General features: G+C 41.8%; 1 protein-coding gene across 2 annotated transcripts in view; it reads left to right on the forward strand.

Moving 5' to 3' along the window:
• Positions 1–20,159, forward strand: part of ERG (ETS transcription factor ERG) — a 151,562-nt gene that overhangs the window by 24,775 nt on the left and 106,628 nt on the right. For both annotated transcript variants that reach the window (XM_075033690.1, XM_075033692.1), the window contains exon 2: positions 15,562–15,649. In XM_075033690.1, coding sequence (XP_074889791.1) covers positions 15,611–15,649 — 39 coding nt within the window. In that variant the 5' untranslated portion in view covers positions 15,562–15,610. The remainder of the gene's footprint in view (positions 1–15,561; positions 15,650–20,159) is intronic.

The following is a 20,159-nucleotide window of genomic DNA, read 5'->3' on the forward strand; positions in this document are numbered from 1 at the left end:
AAATGGTCTCCCTGAGGTGGTAGTATGTGGGTCCCCAGCTTCCCTACAGACCTCAGAAGTGGGATGAAGATTTTCAAATTGTTGTACTTTGTGCTCTTCTGAAAACGCCAGCTCTTGTCTCCTCCTGCCTTTCTGCAAGGAGAGGAGAAAAATGATGTTGGGGCCAGTTCCTTGAGGCAAGATGGAATTAATGTTATAGGATCTGTGGTGTTGTGACATTGTCTGGGGGAAATCCTGAGTCATTTTGAAGTCATTTGGCACTCAAAAACCAGTTCATTACAAGTTCATGTTTACCACCAAGTCCTTAGGAAATACATACAACTTCAGTATACCATAAAGGAGGAGCATCATACCCATTACTAATACCATCCTAGTTAACTTTCCCTGCCATGCACATCCTTCTACAGCAATGGAATTTGATTCCTTTTTTACTTTCCTCATTTTGGTGTATTGACTGATCTCAGAGTGCTCTCTCCTACACTGCTCATTTCCATATTAGTTTGGGTGAAATCTGAAGCCCACTGATAGGAGCAGGAGCTGAGCAAGAGCTGGGCCTTTGGGCTTTGTAGTTCCTATCTGAGACTGAGTCAATTAGCTACTCAAGGGGTTCCTCTGCAAGGTATAAGCTGCTCAAAGATGAAGCACATGAATAATATACAACCAGTCCTGCAAACTCTCTAAAAGTAAACTTCCAAGTTGCTGTGTTAAAAATTATGGCATACTGCAACTGCAAGCATCAAAGACAGTGGAAGTGACAATGCTGATTTGTTTCTTTTTCATCCCAACTATATTTATTAGCAGGTTGTGTAAAGATGAGTCAAAGCTTGGGGTGGAAAGGATAGTGATTTACTTTTTTAATTCTACTGAAAAAGCAGAGTCATTGCTGTTATAGATCTGGTAGTTGACATTTATACACACCTGGCACATAAAAAAGTGGAAGAAATTGGATCTACATTTAAAGGAAATATTTTGTATCACTCAGTTAAATTCTTTGAACTTGCAGCTTGCCTTTTTTTTTCTTTTCTTTTAGGAGTACATTTGTTTAAGGAAATGCAAGACATGTTACAGAAAACATAAATCTTAATCTACATGCTAACATGTCTAAAAAAGATCTTTAATACTGACATATATGACTTTTTCTAATGGTTAATAATTTTGGAGAACACAGAATGAACTTTTAAAGCTGCACAAAGGCTTTGAATGCTTACTAAAGCTATGATCATACATTAGTTGTGACATGGCAAGCCAGTGGTTTGAGGAGGCCACCACAGCCACATGCCTGTTCTTTTTACTTCACTGGTGAATGGCAGAAAGGTTTTTCAACATATAGTCAGCATGAGTTACATACAATGCTTATTTGGCCCTCAGAAATGAAACTTATCCTAACTTCCTATTTTAAGGGTTCATATGCTCTTGAAATAATGTCTTCACTTGTAATACTGCACACAGCCACAGACAAACCCACAGAGATGGAAATTAAGTCTCTCTTTTTTTAGCTGAACTGAATTGTGTTAGTACCTGACTATTGTAGCAAGCCAGTGTAGCACTGAGCAAGAGATCAAAAGCATAAATGAAAGAGGTCCAAAGTTTGCAGAATAGTAAAAAAAAAATATTATTGCAGTCTTTGGCTAGTAATGGGAAGGTGTAGAGAAGACAGAACTACACTCTTCTCAGAGGTGTGCAGCAAAAGCCCAAGGGATTGGAGTTTAAGTGGCAACAGTGGAAACTGTGACTAGCAAGAAGAAAAAAAGTTGCCATAAGGGTGGTCACACACTGGAACAGGTGGCTAGAGCAGTGGTATAATTCTGGCCTGGGAGATATTCAGAGCTTGACCGGGCAAGGACCTGAGCAACCTGTGTAATAGGTCCTGCTTTGGGCAGAGTTTGGGCCAAATGACTCCACAGGTCCCGTCCAGCCGCAGCTCTTCTGTGGTTCTCCTTCCCCAGAGCTCAGGCATGTTCCACCACGTGAACACGGAGGTGCTGCGGGGAGCATGTCGTGGAGTCAGGAGGCATTGCTAAACGTGTACAGCATCTTCTCCTGGCATCAGGTGGGATTTCCTTGTGTGCTTTAGCAGGTGGAGATAAACTTGGTGCTGTTTGGTATCTTGTGCATTTGTGTTACACTGTGGGGAGTTTCCATTAGTAAGGAGTAGAAAGGGTTTCTTGAGACGCAAATGAAGAAGGTACAAGTAGAGGTAAAACTTGGCCTACCTTGTAAGTTCCTGTCAAACAGAAAGCAGTTTAAAGGGTCACAGTTCGACACCACAGTTGTTTTGGTAGTCCTTTGCCATCCAGATTGGGTCTCCTTTGCTAGATCTCCACGGTGGGTCTGGAGTTCACCTCCCAGGAGACCTCAGGGCAGCCCTGTGTTTCGAGTCCCACTGGACATGCTGCCTCCGTTGACAGCATCTCTGTAGCTGACACAAAAGCCATATGCTCACATTACCATCGAGTACTGCTGACTGTTGTGGGAGCTGGTCAGAATAAGCACAGAAGAGTCAGTGGGGTTTTGGAAGAAAAAATGTTGGGAAAGGTTGAATAATTTTTGCATGAAACATTTGTCAGCTCTCACTGAGCATAGGAATGGGAGTGATACTTGGAAATTAAGATTATTTTAGACAGAAACATTGCAAAAAAATGTGAGCAGTTCCTAGGTGTAGTGGGAGCTGGGGAAATGTGCAGAATGGTGGTGAAGGCAGGAGGGAAAAAGAAGGAGAATTATTTGTTGTATTAAAACATACTGGTGGGTATTGCTTAAGGTTGCATCTTTGGGGAAGAGTGGCTGAAATCAAGACAAATGTGTAGCGGTATATAAAAATTTATTCTAAACTTGGACTCTACAATCAGGTTTTGAACCACTATAAAATCTCAAAATTGTTACATGTCTATGTCTCATCATTTGTTCGCAGGAGAATTTGAGATGGGATCTGTTGCTTTGGAGGGAGAGAACAAAGGAAAAATTTTGACTATAAAAACACTGTGAGAACCTTTTCTTGAGAGCTAAACAATTTCAGGATAGGTCTGTTGTGACAAGATATCCTCTGTATGGCTGAACCAAAAGAAAGGGTGGACAGCCAGCCTGGGGTGCAGGCAATGGGTGTTAAATTCCTGTGACAAAATTCCCATGCAAAGGCACCAGCCCTCAAAATACTACCCAGAACGTACTATTTTCACGGGGGCAAGACATTATTTGGGCTTGCCTTGCTAAAGAAACAGTCTGAATTATTCCTATCTCTAAAATTGTCATCTATTTCTGCTGGTTCTGGGAATTAGCTACATTCTGCAGCAGCATTCTCTGCTAGAAGAGTTGCTGCTTCCTTCCAGGCACAAACCCCTTCAGAAGTGGGTGAAACACATGTGTATGCCCATATAGTGGTTGAAGTCTGATCCTGCATGGCTGAAATCTGTGATAGTTTTGCTGTTTACTTTAACGTAAATGGGATTGGATCCTGTGCTAGTTGTGTGCTTTTGTGAACCGTCACGATGGAAGGCATGGCAATAAATGTAGTAAGATAATAAACTTTGGCCATATTTCTATAGCAATGTATAAGCCCATCTGTATGCCGTATGTCAATAAAAACAACTAATTACAGAATAACTAAATATAAAGGGCCCCAAAACCCTCCTGTATCCCATTCCCAAACTTCCTATTGTATCTACGGAAAGCCTGGACCATAAGCTGTATTTCTTCCGTTAAGTCCTGATTTTGAATTAAAGCTAAGCAAGAAGATAACTGCAGCCTTATCCTTGCAAAGGCCTATTTGTGTCTTTATACATTAAAACTAGTCCTATTTGCTTTGGGGGAACTACTTCCAAAGTGCAGAGTTAGTTGAATCTGTAACTCTTTGTCACACCGGAGCCTTTGAAGGTTCTGCTGAAAAAGCACATAGGGTGAGAAAAACTTGCCTTAACCCTGCAACTGCTTTTCTTCTCCAGCTGGAAGTAAAGCGCATCATAATTGTTAATATTTCTTTTTCACTTATCCGCATGCAAAACCCCACGTGCTGCTTTTCCTGCACTTTTTGTCTGCTGTGAAATCAGGCTCCATGAGCTAAATGCGTTCCTCTTCTCCCTGTTTTTAAATAGTATGTGAGGAGGAATACAGACATTTCCCTTGCAATATAGAGAAATAAACATACTAGGAGTTTTCAGCTGACCTTAATGAGTGTCTTTTCCATGAAATTTGTTTCTTCACGTTTCTAAGTCAAACTTGCATCTTTGCTTACCACAAGTTCAATAACATGTTGTAAATTTTATGTTACAGCTTTACACTCACTATTAGGAAATACATTTAGGTCCACAAAATACTATTCTTCTAAACACTTAACTTTAGACTTTACAGTTTCACAAGTGACAGGTCCGTGTTTCATCTAGCAAAAAGTACTGCAAAATCCAGATGCTGAAAAAATGAGCCTAAAATTATACATTCAGTCAGTATTAGCTATTTATAGACATTCTTCAAATGCATTTGAAATAAAAATGAAAACAAAGCTGTGAAGGTCACAAATCAAAGCATTATTGAAGATGACTTATATCCTTCCAAGGTACTTTCTTGCTAAGGATATGTTATAGTTCTATTTTTATAATGCATTCACATTTTTTATTGATAAAGTGAGATTCAAGTTGCAATGGAAGTGCCAGTCTTTCTGATACGTACTTTTGAAGCACTTTTTGCAGTGCAAGTCAATACTTAATGGAAGTTACTTTATTTCTTAAATACCTTGTGTTTATACAGGTGTTTGGATTTTTTTTTTCCTTTTATTTTACAACATCTGAAATGAAAGTGCCACAAATAAAAAGAGAAATTAAACCAATAGAAAAAAAAGGATTTTATGCCAAGGACGTACAAAAGGAGTAAAAAGCATTTAGTAACAGAAAGGAAGAATTGGTCTGAAGAACTTCAGAGACTCTGCTTAGTTTTGTTCTGTGGTCAAACGATAATTTCCACTGGAAGCTGGCTTAATTTACTAATATGCTAAAGAAGGATCACCACATGTATTCACACTTTGTCTTAAGAATACTTTAAGAAAAAACTGGTGTTGACAGTTACGTTGGTTGTTAATGTTGTTCCCCATGAAGCCCCTTTGCCATCCTTAGGGTGGAGTTTCAAAACAACAAAAAACCTGCAGGGGATTGTGAAGGGTCATCCATGCTTCTCCATCACCCTCTCTATCATGTTTTGCTTATCCCTTCACAGAGGACTTACTCATCCATTCCTTCTGCTGCTGTCCCCCTCTTTTGCTGATGGGGGGACGCCCGTACATGGCTGTAGAAGGGAAGGAGGCACCATGAATGTCTTTGAAAACAAAGCTGTGCTGGAGAAACTTGCTTCAGACCCTCAGCTGACTATTTGGTCAAGTGTTGTTTCACTTTCAGTGAGTGTCCGTGGCTAGGTCAGGCCTCTTCTGGAAAGTTTCCACGTATGGGAGCATTTTTCACGCTCCCTGGACCACCTTGGGTCCACAAACCTGATTGCTTGGATGTGCCCAAATCTCTGTGGGCATTTTCTCTGCGATAGGGATCATCAGTATACTTCAGTAAGTGGCTATGGGATGTAGTTTACATTCACACGGTCTGCTCTTGATTTAACTTGCTTCAGAAAAGTTCTCATCGAGCCCAGTTTGGGGCTTGATACGACCTTTGCTCTTCCTCGCAGAGGCCCAGCGCTCCCCAAGGGAACGTCTCGGGGAGGTGCAGCTCCTGCTCTCACCCACGAAGGGGGCAGCTGAGTGAATCTGGCACAGGGAGCCCTGCAGCGAGGGGCCACAGCAGCAGAAAAGGGTTGGTAGGTCGTGACTGGGGTGTACAGGTAGGGGCTGGGCAACTACAGCGGTTTCTTCCCACCGATGCTCTGAGACAGCTTCAAAGGCGGCATTCAGTGGGGCTGTGAGCTCCCCAGGACGCAGAGCTGCCTCTTCTCTTTGCAGCACCCAGGACCAACAGCAGGGAGTCCATACACACGGGAAAAAAAACCAACAAAATGATTTTGCTCATTAAACCAATGATTTTCCTCATTAGAACAAGAAGCATCCCCCAAAAACCTAGGGGGAGAAAAAAGAGGACAACTTTCCACTGCAGATTACTGAAACATTTGTTGCATCCCCAAAGTGAGCGCTTGCATGCAACAGATTCGGTGCCAGTACATTCTGTTCCTGAACAGCATATATGTTTCTTGAATATGACAACCCAGGAAATTTATTGAAAGCAGAGAAAATGTTAACTATTTTTTATTTCTTGCTCATATATTTCTAAGCTAAGTGACATTACGCTTTTGTTCTCCCATAAATCTAATTTAAGATTCTTCAGATTTTAGATATTGTTTTTAACTGTAACAATTCAGGACTTTTCTAGGTTTGGCAGAACTGCTGGATAATCTGCAGTAAATAATGTACTAGTCTAATGTACTCAGTAATTACTGAAAGTGCATGGTGTATGTAATTTCTGATTATGCAAATTTAATCATGTAGTTATCCTTGAAAAGTCTGTGAGGTGTTCACACAATTATTTATGACTTTTAAAAAATACTACTGCTTTCTACTTATTACATATATGCCGTCAGTTTGTACTAGCTGCTTAAAAGTGGTTGAAAATACGAATGTATCACCCAAATGCAGTGTGTGGTACAAAACTTATACTGATTCTTGCCTAGCACTTTCCATGGGCTTATTACAAACAAATCTCTTGTGAACAAAATTAAAAATAGAGGCACAGGTATCTGACACCTATAGGGCAGCTAGAGCATCTAGTCTAATCTCCTGTACATCATGTGTCCTGCGGGCTCACACAGCTACCTCTGGCCTGGAAAACTCAGGTGCCAGAACCAGTGCTGAATGCCAGCATTGGCTAATCCACAAATCTTTCTCGAACAAATGGCCTTAAAGTCCAAGAGGCACTAGCCAAGGAAGGAGCTGATAACACGCACCACAGGAGGTTGATATGTAATCTGTTATTATTGAATTGGATCTTGTTGTTTCACTTTCTAAAACACTTTCATTTGCTTTTATCTTTCAAAATCAGATATTAGGTTTCCTTAGCTTGTGACTTCAGCCTGAAAATAATTTGGTATTAATTCTTTTGGCAATGGTGAGTGTATCTTTCTGCAGATGTAATTTTAAGTGGAGCATCAGTTAAAATGTTTGAAACAGGCTTGGGCTTTAACAGTGGAATGAATGTAAATTAGAAACTACTATTTGTCACTAAATATCTCTCCTGATGTCATCCTGCTTTTGTAAAATACACTGTTTTTCTTTGGAAAGTCGTATTTCTGTAGAGCACTAAGGCCCATAATTATAATCTGCAGACAGAAATTACGTGGTGGTTACTTCGTGGCCGCATGTCTTGCTCTTGCGGAGCTGACTGGTGGACACCTTCAGCTGAGCATGGAGCTGAGCTCAGTTTGAATAGTTAAACACAGAAATCCGAGGGCAGCTCTTGCATGAAGCAAAGGCAGCAAAGTGCACCAAGCAGGAATTTGACTTGATCTGGGGACTTTCCTGATGACCTCTGTGGTTTTGCACTTGGAGAGCACAGTCTTGAATTCATTCCTTAACTCTCCCCTTGGTATCCTGTGCATGTGTATAAGTATCCTGTAACAGGATAAGCATCAGGGAGTAATCATTATCAAACACCCGTGCATGGTATTAAGATAGACAGTCAAAACCTTGAGCTATGGAAAGTGGTTGGTGTAGTTAAATGTGTCAGACGTGACTCAAAAGTCTCCTTCCTTTCTGAAGATATTACTTCATTCATGTTAACCACATTTGTAAGTGGCCTGGACTGAAGAGATAGTGTTTGGGGAATTCCAAACTCTTTTATATGCAGTTGGGAGTTTCAGGAATAGCTGCTCTGCATTCCACATTGATATATAATCCTCATTATGGCTTTGAATAAGAACATGGTAATTCGCCAAAAAAATAAATAAAACAAGTTATTGGTCAGAGGCGTACTATATAGGGAGTACTAATAAAAACAAATATTTTTGGCTGTAGTGTAAAGTTCCTACTGTAAATGAGCTAATTTAGGGCTGTATCCTCCCCTGAGATCATGGGCTGGAACGTGAGATAAGCAGTAGCTGCACAGATACTTTTGGGTGGTAGCATAGAAATGTGCCTCCTTCACTGGCTCCACGTTCAAAGGGAAGGAGAGGGGGAACATTTGCTGACTTTTCCCTGTAGGAGGATCGACCCCTCCAAGAAAAATGTACGCAGATCAGTTCTGTATCCCAGAAGAAAATCCGTCTTCGATGAACTCCAGGAGAGACAGACATAGACACAGACGACATAGACGTGTCTTCAGATAGATGGATCCCTTTGCCCCCGCAGACGTTAAGGACTTGGAGTATTGCTATTAGTACAGAGCTAACTGTAAACCCTGGCCATCTGTGCCTTCACAAACAGGTGGTGACACATGGCTTATTCTTCAGTTACTGACTTGCTTACAGTAATATTCAAGTTGTGGTTTCACGGTCAGCTTGAACCACACCAAGCCCACGTCCGCTGCCGCCAGGGGCAAGTCTCACCTACCCGCTGCCCCGAGCCGGTACGTGCTTCCTCCTGCCGTGAATTACCCTGGGGGCTCTGGGGGCACTTGCTGCATCGGGGAACCTGTGCTGCTGGAAGGGAGTCCCATCAGAAAGGGGATTTGCTGCAACTTAGACCAGCACTCTGATCTGACTGACAGAAATAGTGTTAACGTTGTGGGAGGGAGAGAACTTAACAGTATGAGGTGGTCGTAAAACCAAACCCTTGGGAGGCTTTTCAGGAGAAGGGCTGGGCAGGGAATTTTTCTTTATTTCCAGAAAGAAAAAGAAGAAGAAAAAAAAAGAAAATAGGAAAAAAAAAAAAAAGGGAAAGAGATTTAGCACTCTGTTTTTTTATTAACTTCTTGAGGTGTTTCTTGAAAGTGCAAAATCTTTCGGGTTTTGGCTGCCAGAATTGAAACCCATCAACCAACCAGCCCCGCCCAGCTTTTGTTTTTCCCACTGATTTCTTTAAACAAATAGTGCCGTAATATTAAAAAAAAAACCCCAACAAACTATCAAAGAGATGTAATTGGAATTTTATCAATGAGTTATTCTTCTATTTAAATTGCTCCCAAAGAACTTACCATTTATTTAATGTACTCATAAGTACAGAAGAGGAGTGTACTGGATTCACAGGTTAGGAACCTCTCCTAGCCCAAATCTATTGATCCTAATTTACTGCTGTAACAATCAATGCCACTTAACATCGCTTCACTCCTGCAGCTAAGCACATCAGACGGTGCACAACACATCCCTTTAGTTCAGTCCTGCAAGGGCAGGATGAGTACAAAAAGTTTTCATTGAGAATGGAAAGTTGTAGAAACATAGATTGACACATCCTTTCCTATTTTGGTTTTCTTGTCCTTTACTGTTGCTTTATTCATGGTATCCACCTGCAATTATGAAGTCTTACCCTAACAGTAAATACAAACTGACTGCAGTAGCTTTTCTTGAGTATAGCAGGGTCTTTCCTCAGGGGTTTATTCTTGAGGTTGTCAAAAGGCAGAGAGGTTACAACAAAAGAAGCAAAAAAAACCCCAAAGGTGAAGTGGTTATGCCCAACCACAAGTTACACATAAAAGCTTTACGCCCATGTCATGCAGCTCTGCTATGTAATAGCTTACTGTCAATACTGGCCCTGGGTTGGAAGAGTTGTATTTCATCACAGTCTGCTCATTGGAGCCCTGGTTTACAAATGCTGAATTCTAAACGTTCCTGTGACTTCAGTTCTGGGCCTTTCTTCACTACACACTACTGGGTTTTGGGCTGCTGCCCTCCGGCTCTCGGCAAACCTTGGGTGCTGGCGGGAGCTGACTCCGGCCGCTCACCTGGCTCTACAGCACCTTCTTCTAAACCTGGAAGTGTTAGAGGAGGGGAGGCATAAGCTGACAGTACCATGTTGTGCAAGCTTATCATTTTGTTTGTTTGTTTGTTTAGCAGTTTCCAAACTGCATGCTTGTAACGATCTTGTGCTCCTGAGTTTTGCACGTATCGGCTAAGGCAGAGCGGGTGAATGTCTCGTCTGCTTCAGACAGTGTCAAAAGTCCAGTTTATTTGAGTGGGTGAGGATTTCACCTCTTCTCTTAGTCCTTTTAGAGGACTTAATTTGAAGAACTTAAGAACTTAATGTAATAACTTAATTTCAATAAAGCCCTATGATATGAATAAAGCAGCAGCAGCACTAGGGGAATGGTTGCACACTGGTTTTCAGTTAGTGGTCCTTGCAGCTCCTCAGATCTGTAGACTACTTCTAAAGTACAGAAAGCCTAAATTTGGCTTAAATTTGCTGTACAAAGGGCTCCCACCATAACTGGAATGATCTTAGGTGTCCACAAATCACAGAAAGGCTGAAAACCACACATAGGGCATTCATCTACCAAACAAGTGGAGCTGTAAGCTACAGGAGCTTCCACTGTTTCTATACACCATTGAGAACGGGTTTACAGTCCTTCTGCCTTTTGAATATCCTGGACTTTCTCTTCTTTACACACTGTCTCACCAGTGCTGGTAGCACCCAGATGCATAAAAAGAGATTTCCTGAAAAAACAGTCCAGAAATGGATGTCTCAAAAGCTCTCCAACAGCTGAAAAACATCAGTTCTTATAAAATATGTGACAAGTACAGTTGCATGACAGCGTGAGGGGGTCTGAAAGTCCTGCTGGCACTCACTTGGGATAGTCTGCATAACTGTTCAGGGATTCACCTCCTGTGAGTAATGATAAAACATCCTCAAGTTATGCTGGTAGAAATTTGGTGCGATGCCACTCTGCATTATTCATCGTACCGGAGTGTGTGTCTGTGTCTGTGTGCGTGTGTGCAAATCTGCAGTGCTGTGTGCCATTCATAGCCCTTCATGCTGACATTCACATGTTTGTAAGGTGAAGGCTCCTACCGTCCCAGCGGTGGTGATACAGGGCTCTTTGGGGAGAAACGCTGCCCTGTGGGCAGAGCTTTGGTGCTGCTCTCCTGTGCAGCCTGTGCTTGGGCAATCGTTCAGTATCGTCCTTGCTTTCACTGCACCAGGAATCTGGCCCAGCAATTCTGGCACCTCATTTGCCGTTGATTAAGCAGCCCTTCATTATCATTATTGGCTACGCATTGCGGCTGTATTTTTAATGTTATTCCCTTTGCAGATAAGTACTTTGGGCCACATTCATCCCGGGCAGAACAGCAGCGCGGACCATGTTTCTTTATTTGCTGCAGCCAAGCTCTGCTCCGCGTGGGCGTCGCTTTGCTAGGAGTTTGGCCTGGAGCCTTTTTCCGTCAGTTTTGCTGACTGCCTGGTCATGCTCTCTCGCAGCACTTTAGTGCGGGGCGTAGATCACATTGGGAGGAACCTGCTGGTTTTTTTTAGGTGAGCATAGCATGCCAAATTACGGAAAAGGGACCTACGTTCCTGTCTGCAAGGTAACGTGAGTGTGAAAATGTACGAGAGGGCTGCCTACTGCCCCCCATATAGAGAGGACATTCAGCTTCTCAGTAATTTGGCAGTATATGTGTACATTAAAAAGTCTAATCCTTTTGATACGACTATAAAAAGGAAAAACAATGTAATCACATCTGGTGAACTCTCGAGCTGTACATAATTCTGCAACCCTTTGATGTATTTACATAACTCGAAAAATGCGGGTTGCATGCACGCGTGCACAGAAAGACAACAGACTCCATAGCTGATCTGTCTCCTTCTGTGTGGGGTAGCACAGGCATACCCAGGTCTGGCTGCTTTCATACAATAACGTGGTTTTATCTTGATATCTTAATCTGTCCTGAACATCAGAGGGGAATTTGTGTCGTGAGCAACATTGCTACTTTTTACTCTTGCTGCTGTTCCTGTACGATGCTTTGGATGCATCCGGGGTTGGAAACCAGTATCAAAAGCCAGATCCTGTCGTGAGTATTTAATGCTGCCCACAGCCTGATGCCAGCTATCCTCTTTTCTTGGGGACGTGGGCAGGGCATGTGAGCCCTGGTGTACTGTCCCAGCAGTCTCCTGCCTGTCCTCAGGTGTCTTCTGTCCCAGGGCCCTTGAGGCATGCTCACTACATGCTCTGTCCCCCATATATAACTAAAATACAGCTTCTTTTCTTCTGGTGGGTGCCCGTTGGTTGCGGGGTGCACGCCAGCTCCCCTGAGAAGCCATTGCTTCGCCGTCCGTGCTGCACCACAGCCCCACAGCAGCCCCGTAGCCCCGGTTGGGCGACCAGACACGCACAGTCCCACTGGTTCCGCTGACCCAGTGAACGATTATTTGTTTCGCGGGGCGGGAAGGCTTCCTGCTAGGCGACAGGGCCTTTTTCCATTTCAACCGTATGATGGACTTGCGGCTGGCCACGTGTCAGCAGAAGCTGCAGGGTCCGTCCCTTGGGTGCTGCCAGGAGGACTGCTGCTGCTGCCCCTCCGCTCTCCGACGCTCTGTAAGATGGGGTGCCACGGGGACCTGTACCGCTAAATCAGGATTAACGAAAGCTCGTCTTGACTCAGGATGCCGGGAACTATAAGAAAACCTGCTCTGTGGCTACAAATACATCCTTCCAGGGTTAAACCCTGAAGCAGGAAGGCACTTAAGCAAGCACTTAACTTTCAGTTTGTGTTACGATTTCCTTGTTTCAGTTTCCTGAATAGAGATGTCTCCCTAAACCAGGCTTTAGTGTCATTTTGGCTCTTACATTAGAGTCATACTAGCCAGGGGATGCAGGGCAAAATCTACAGCCACGTGCAGACCCTGTGACAGACTGTCAAGCACAAACATGACCAGCATGAAATTTGGGATGGGGGTGGAGGAGGTTCTGGCAATAAATACCATCTGGTTCAGCAAGTTAGTACCAGATGTCGGGAAGCTTCCAATTCCAGCCAGTAAAGGTGGAGCTAAAATAATTAAAATTATATTTCTGTTTGGAAAAAGCAAGGAAAACTATCTCAGCTTTTTTAACAACGATTTCCAGAAGTAGAAAGACAAAAGTCATGTCTTTTGCAAACTAGGACATGTTCCACTTTAGAGTAGCTATAAATGAATATCCAGGTGAGAAGGAGAACACAGTGCCAAAGGTTGAGTTTGAAGCAGAATTCCCCCTTTTAGGATCACCGCTACACAGCAGTACGGGGGAAAAGTCGAATGGCCAGAACAGTTGCATATGCATCTTTCCAACTCATATTGGCTAATATTTGCTTGTCTTTGATTCCCATACCACGTGGTGTAGAGTTGGCAACTGGTTTGCAAATGTTCTCCGTCATCTTCTCTTCTATAAAGAATCCATCTTCTTGGGGAAAAGATGTGATATGAATGGGCCTGGCATAGTTCAAACAACTTCTCTTAAACCCCAGTAGCTTCCAGCAAGTCTGAGCTCTGAAAGAAAATCCAGAGCGACACGGAGCATTTCTGGAATGGAGTCCACACCTCTGAGCTCAGCACGTGCTTCCTAAGCGCAAAATCCTGCTTCTGTCGGGCGAACCACCCAGACGGCGAGAGCTCAGGAGAGGCAGAAATCCCTGAAATCCCCGCACCGCTGTCAGGCGTTTCCAGCTGAGCTCTCTGAGCCGGAGCAGGCTGGGCGAGCTGGGGTCCTGCGTGCTCCGTCTCCACCACCACGCGAGGTGGCACGCAGCTGCTCCTGGGTGGGTGACGGGCTCAGGGCAGGGGACAGGCAGCATTTCTGGGGGACAAAGAGGGGCAGAGGTACCCAGCTCTGTAAGGAGCGTCGGAGCCCCTTCTCTTTGTCTGGGTGGTGTTGGAAGTTGCTTCCCAAACTGTATTTAAACCCAGCTTTCTTCTGAAACCTGGGTTAACCAAGTAAAATACGTGGGTAGGGAGGAGAGGCGCGGTGCATGCTTGCACGCTGAGCAAAGACATCAGAGAGACAGAAATAAACACCGCTGCGGCACAAGTCCCCTCTTTCCTGGGTAGGCTTCTTTGCTGGGGGTGAGGTACCGTTATGGCAACACAGCGATGAAAGTATGCAAACTGTGAAAACATGATCTAACGCTGGGTTCAAAATATTTTTCTGTTCAGTTTAAATAAAATCTAGTAGTTTCCAAATTCTGGGTATGGTGTTTCAAAAGCTTAAAATACAAATCCCATAAATCCAATGAATAATGTGGTGGGCGTGGATTTACTGGGGAAGGGAGGAAGGAAACTGAAAGGCATGTCAGTGCTGTTAGTGTTTCTCTATGACTTAAATCTGAACGACATCGCTGTAGCAAGTTTGCTTTTATCAAAACAAGTGTCTGTTGCTTTTAAAGATATTTAAGTTCTGTGGAAGGAAAAATCTTCGCTTAAAACCATTACATCGGTATCCCATTTGGTCATCCACGGATAGCTGAGGAAGGTGTACAAAATGGGAATTTGGCTTGTTTTGGGGTTTCTCCAATAGACCATTGAATTAAGTACATCATTTTCATGGATTTAAAGAGGGACAAAGCTGTCTCCTTTAAGTAGTAAGGGGAAAATGTACTAAGATCTAAATGGTGATATCTATAATTGCACTGTGTAGTACCACACTTTGTAAATGGTTCCCTTACATCATGAGGACTGCTTCTGGGGCAAGCTGCAACTCAGTGTTAGTCAGTCTATCAACATTTCTCCTGAGTAAATAGGTAAAAGTTATCTGCAATTTGATTTGCAAGTTAGTGTAGATGTGGGAACAAATAAAGAAATTAAAAAAGCCGATGCTGAGGAAAAAGATATTTTTTTTTTCTGATAGTGCCTTGCTGCTTTAAAAGATGAAAGAAGTTCAATGTCATGGGCAAAAGGAAACCTCTTGCGTGAGAAATGGGAATTTCCAGGCTTTTAGGGAGAACAGAGGAAAAAACCAGATTACTTTAAATGACATTCATGTTCCTACATTTTTCCACGCCTTCTAGTTTTCTGACTTATCGATCTCAATTTATTAGCAGTTATTTGATGTTCTTGTTACTGAGCAGTACTTCACATTATTTACATTATATATTGTTATTATTTTAAATTGTTTTAATGGTCCCCCACCACTCGCACAAGCAGACAAATGCACCCTGCCTGCCCCAACCCCTCTGTACTTTATTACCAGACATGGATACGGGATCCCAGAAGATCCGTGCTCTGAAGTGCTGTTAATTGAGTGGCTGGACCAGATTTGCAGCTCTTGTAAATGGGCACAACTTCAGTGAAATGATACTTATTTATATCAGCTCCAGATCTGTCCCAATCCTGCTGTATAATTCTAAATTGGGAAGAAGGCGTTGTGGAAATCCCTGATACCTCGGGTGAATAATGGGGCTGTGCAGGACAGACTATATCCCAGAGTCCTTATTTTGGGAAAATGGTCCTTTATAGAAAAAGGCCAATTTTCCATAAGAATTTCAGGGCTGACTGTTTTCTCCTGTATGAAATATATCCTAAACAGACTGTATGGAAGCAGAAATATCTTAGAGCTTCAACTGTACTGGTTCTCAGGGAGGTCTGGGGAAGGAAAGATGCTTATCAGTCTATAAAAAGATAAGAGATTTCTACTGAAAATAAACTTTTATAATATAATCATATGACTTTTTGTTTCTTTGGTTATGCAGCTGCCTTGGGATCTGAGCTCCTGGTAAACACGTTGGCCTGTTAAAGGACATGATTCAGACTGTCCCAGATCCAGCAGCTCACATCAAGGTTAGTTTCCTGTTTATTGTGAGTCCTCAGATGTTTTCAGAGTGATAAAATTAAAGAATATATATACATACTGCAGGTTTTCTTGCATGTTTATAAATTGTGCTGCTGCACAACACTGGCTCTTTTATTCCTCAATATTTATATGCTATTGTGCGAGTCAGTGCTGCAGTCTTTGTTGCTGACACCTGTACTGATGTGCTCTGATGTATGTGGTTATTTTGATGATATTTTTTTCTAAGATTAAAACCCCTTGATTGGCCTTTAATATTTGGTATGCTTGATAAAATACACCTACTTGAAAAATACTGAATTCATATGTCCACAGTTCTGCTCCATGAAAGCCAGTGGCATGCATTAAGTTAACTGGAGAAGGAAAATGAGCATAATGCAAAAAATCAAAGCCAAAGAAACATCCCATTGAAAAGATTCAGTGCATAGTGCTATGCAAGTCGTAGGACTGTAGACATTGAACTGTGCTACTGCCTTAAAAACAACATTGTTTTGCTACATTTCAAAAGCTGTTGTACTGTTTTTACTTTATTGTTACTATTATTACTATTGCTGTTGTTACTGTGTCTTTCTTATCCTTCTTCACTGAAGACTAGGAACCTGCTAGACTTGTCAGGTGTAGCTGATGATGTGTTGCTGAGAACAAGACATTTTTGGGCATTGCACATAAACAACAACGGCATCTGAGCCTCACAAACTGACTGATGTGGGGGATACTCTATTTCTGCCTCACTATTTCATCATCTAGAGGTTTTGTTTGGAAATGGTTTCCTGACTGCTTCTAGAAAAGAACAGTAATTCTCTTTTGCAAGGTAAAAAGACACTCATAGAGCAGTGTCTTATGTGGAAAAAGCCTACTGATCCTAATATACAATAATATGATGAAACTGCATACTTCCATTCACATGGATTTTGCCGTCTGAAAATACTGCTTGTGTAATAAGATTGCTGTAATCAAAGAAATAGATCAGTTGTGCTAAGCAGGTTGTAAGTGAAAGGTTTTCTTTTATTCTTTCTGACTGCCTTTCTGTCTGTCTGTCTTTCTGTCTTTCCTTGAAGTTACATTTTCTACAATTTCTTTCATGGAGTTTCTTCTCAGTTGACTGCTATCTACCAGTCAGCAGTTCTCTATAGAAAAGCTTCATTTTTCCACTTGTTTTTAACTGAATAAAAATGAAATATTATTTTAAACAACTCACTTTTCCTGTTAAAAGGCAGTGAATGAAAGAAGCTCTCTATATAGCTCCCTGCAGCGTTTTTGGATTGTGTTTAGATACTAGAACGACTGGCAGTAGTGTGAGAGCTTGTCCCTTCCCTCCCTCCAAGTTTTCCAAATCCCAGCGCTTTCAGTGGTTGTTTTTATGAAAAGACCAGAAAAACACCACCACCATAAGAAGTCTCGCCTCAACATGTCTCATCACCTGGATTTCAACCAGGAAGACTTCAAAAATTATAAGGGGGTTTAGTACCTCTTCATGCTGTTTAAGTGTCCGCAGTGCCAGAAATAACATTAAGAAGAACTCAGTTTCATGCTTTCTGCCAAAACTGGTATCTGAAGCACGTTTTTTAACCATGGGAGTTAGCGTTTGAGAGGGCAAGGCTGAGTATGCATGCATCTTATTACAGGACATAAAAGAGAGCTGCATAAAAATCTCTGTAATTATGTGTTCAAGGGAACCCGTAGGAGCCTGTTTCAGCAGAACAGCACGCAGAAGTTGCTGTTACATTGAAAAAGGGTGTGAGGAAGGCAATTACTTTAATACTGTGTTTGGGATAGGAAAGCTAGCCAACTAGACATCAAATCCTTCACGTTTCTGTTTATGTCATTAGGGGCTGCTTTGGTCTAAACACATTCTTCAGAAAGCTGCCAGAGATGCTCTGTTCATTTAGACTTTAAAAGTGGATGGATGTAACTACATTCTTAAAAATAAGCTGTGAGAAAGTATAGCACATGGGATGTGGGAAAGACTATTTGGTGTGATGGTCTTTTCTGGTGAGGTAGAAGGGACAAACTGGGTTCATTACAGTCATCCTTGATATGTTGGTTTTGTTTAGTTTACTGTGCTCTGTCAGGTAGGTCACATGGTATTGTTTATTTTATTTTTTTGAAAAAGCAGACACAGCCTCATTCATGTGCGTTTAGGGCTGTAACTTTGAAGATCACTTTCTAGGAAGTGTCTGAATTATTAAGATTTGACAGATTTTACGATTTAAGTTTTCTGCCTGAACATGTGCAGAAAATTAATGTGAAAGATAAATGAATATGGCAATATGAATATTCAGAGACATCTTTTTTTGCAGAAGGGGTGATTTCATTTGCATTATGTGAGTTTTTATGTGTGCTATTTTAAAATCTGCCTTTCCCGCTACCAGGAGGAAATGTAACCAATCTCAAAGCTCTTGTGCTCCATTCCTGAATGAGAAATGGTAAGAGCTGGATTCCAGCACCCAGGCAGATCCTGTCCAATTTTGGGAATGTTTTGAAAGTCTTAATGTGTGCTTCCTCATTTTGTTTAGCCAGCTCCATTCCATAGCTACCAAAGATTAGGCTTTACATTTTTTCAGCTTGGATGAAGCATCTGTAATTGATATGGTGAACCTGTGTTCCTGTTGCTCCCTAATGCCTAGTTTCACCTGAGTCACAGCCTTGTGTTTTGCCCAAGCATGAAGGAAAGAAACATTTGATGGGGACAAGAAAAAGGATGGATATGTTCAGACCTTTAGTTCCAGTTCAGTAAAATATGTGGAATTTTGAACCTGATCTTTGAGCAGTTCCACACACTTTTAGTGCCAGTGAGAGGGCTGAAATAAGTAAGACTACTCGCATCGATAAATTTGAGTGTGTGTCCAGTGGTTTGTGGGATCAGCACCCTAGTTTAACAAGGTTTGCTATTGCTAAGGGCTTAAAATAGTGCTATTAGTTTGTATTAGTGGCAAACTGTTAAGAAAATAAGTGTTTGTTTGATTTAAAGCAAGAAAATGATTTCTTGCTCTCCAGTATCCCTAATTAGAATGAAGAAATTATTTTTGGACAGTCATTTGGGCAGTTTTTGATAGTTGCAAGGGCTTGGGTACAAGGCACTCATATTTATACCAAGGTTTGTGTATTCCCTCACTCTTCCAGAATAGGTTTTCTCTAACAAGTCTGCACACTGGAGAGGAGTTTGTAGACAGGACTCTGCAACCAACTCTGTCCTCACCTCTTACCCTGCCCATGCCACTGAAAGGGGCTGTCATTTTTATTGAGTGCTATAAAATTTTTGATGTTAATCATAATATTAAGGAAGATTTTTGTCTATGCTGTCAGGCGATCAAGGTCCTTTTGTCACCAATAGAAGTTTTCAAACACAGCAAAAGTGGATCTCTGATTCTATGTCCTCTAAGGATCACTTCTAGAAAATGCACCATTTTTGCTGTCTTTCTAAACTAGGTGTTGCATGAATGTGCTGAATACAGTTTTCACCAGGAAGCTGAGCCTTTGTCAGTCTGAACTATTTTGATTTAGGTAGTTTGCCATTTGAGAGGTACATAAGGATCTAGCTGCTTAGACCGCTATTAAATAAAACAACTTAAGAAGAGTTGTATCTCATCAAACCCAAAAGAAAGGGTAGAGATGTTTTCAAGAAGTCAGTGGCTAGGTTGTCACTTTGTATGGGCAAGACTAACTGTCATTTACACACATGTTTTAATGTGATTTTTTTGTTGTTCTATTATTCATTAAACTCTAGTTCTTATAACAGTAGTCACAGAAACACTGTGCGAATGCTACCTGAGATTTGCATGTTTTGTTTTTAGTGATGTGTGCTTTGTGAATACTGACCATTCAATAAAACTTGTATTTTTTTAAGGGTTAAATTCTGCTTTCAGCAGCCTCATTTGCAAAGATCAAATGCTTGTTTGACTTTACTTAGCCTGTGCCGTCACTGCGAGGGGATTTTGTGGAACCAGTTCTCAGGAATTGAGAAGTGAATTCTCAGGAACTGAGAAGTGAAGTGGCCTTCACTGGGAGAGGAAGAGTAGAGCGTATGGCTTATAGGTAAAGAAATGAATGCATTTATCAGGAATGGAGTCTAACCTGGGGTAAACGGGTATGGTTTTCATTGACACAAGCGTGATTTATGCTGGTGGAAGATTTGGTCTGTGTATATTTAGGTGGTCTGATTTTTCTGTTCCTTGGTGATGATTTTGAGATCTGGGATGACATAACTGAAGAGACAGGTGAATGGCAGCAGCTGAACAGAGGTGCTTGTGAATTGCATAGCTGCCTTTTGTCTTGTAGAAGTTGAAAAATGGGGACACTTTACATCCCAGATAGCTTAATCAAAGAGGACATTTTTTATAAAAGTTCTCGAAGGGCGTCAAACACTTTGAGTCAGATTCAGCTGGTCTGTGTCCGTACAACCTCATTTGTTCTGTGGATGTAACTAGAGGTTGTTGCCTCTGAATCTATCAAATTGAGGTTACCAAATCTGAAAGCTGTATCTAATATTACAATGAAGGA

Source organism: Buteo buteo, chromosome 8 (assembly GCF_964188355.1).
Source record: "Buteo buteo chromosome 8, bButBut1.hap1.1, whole genome shotgun sequence".
NCBI classification, from domain to species: Eukaryota; Metazoa; Chordata; class Aves; order Accipitriformes; family Accipitridae; genus Buteo; species Buteo buteo.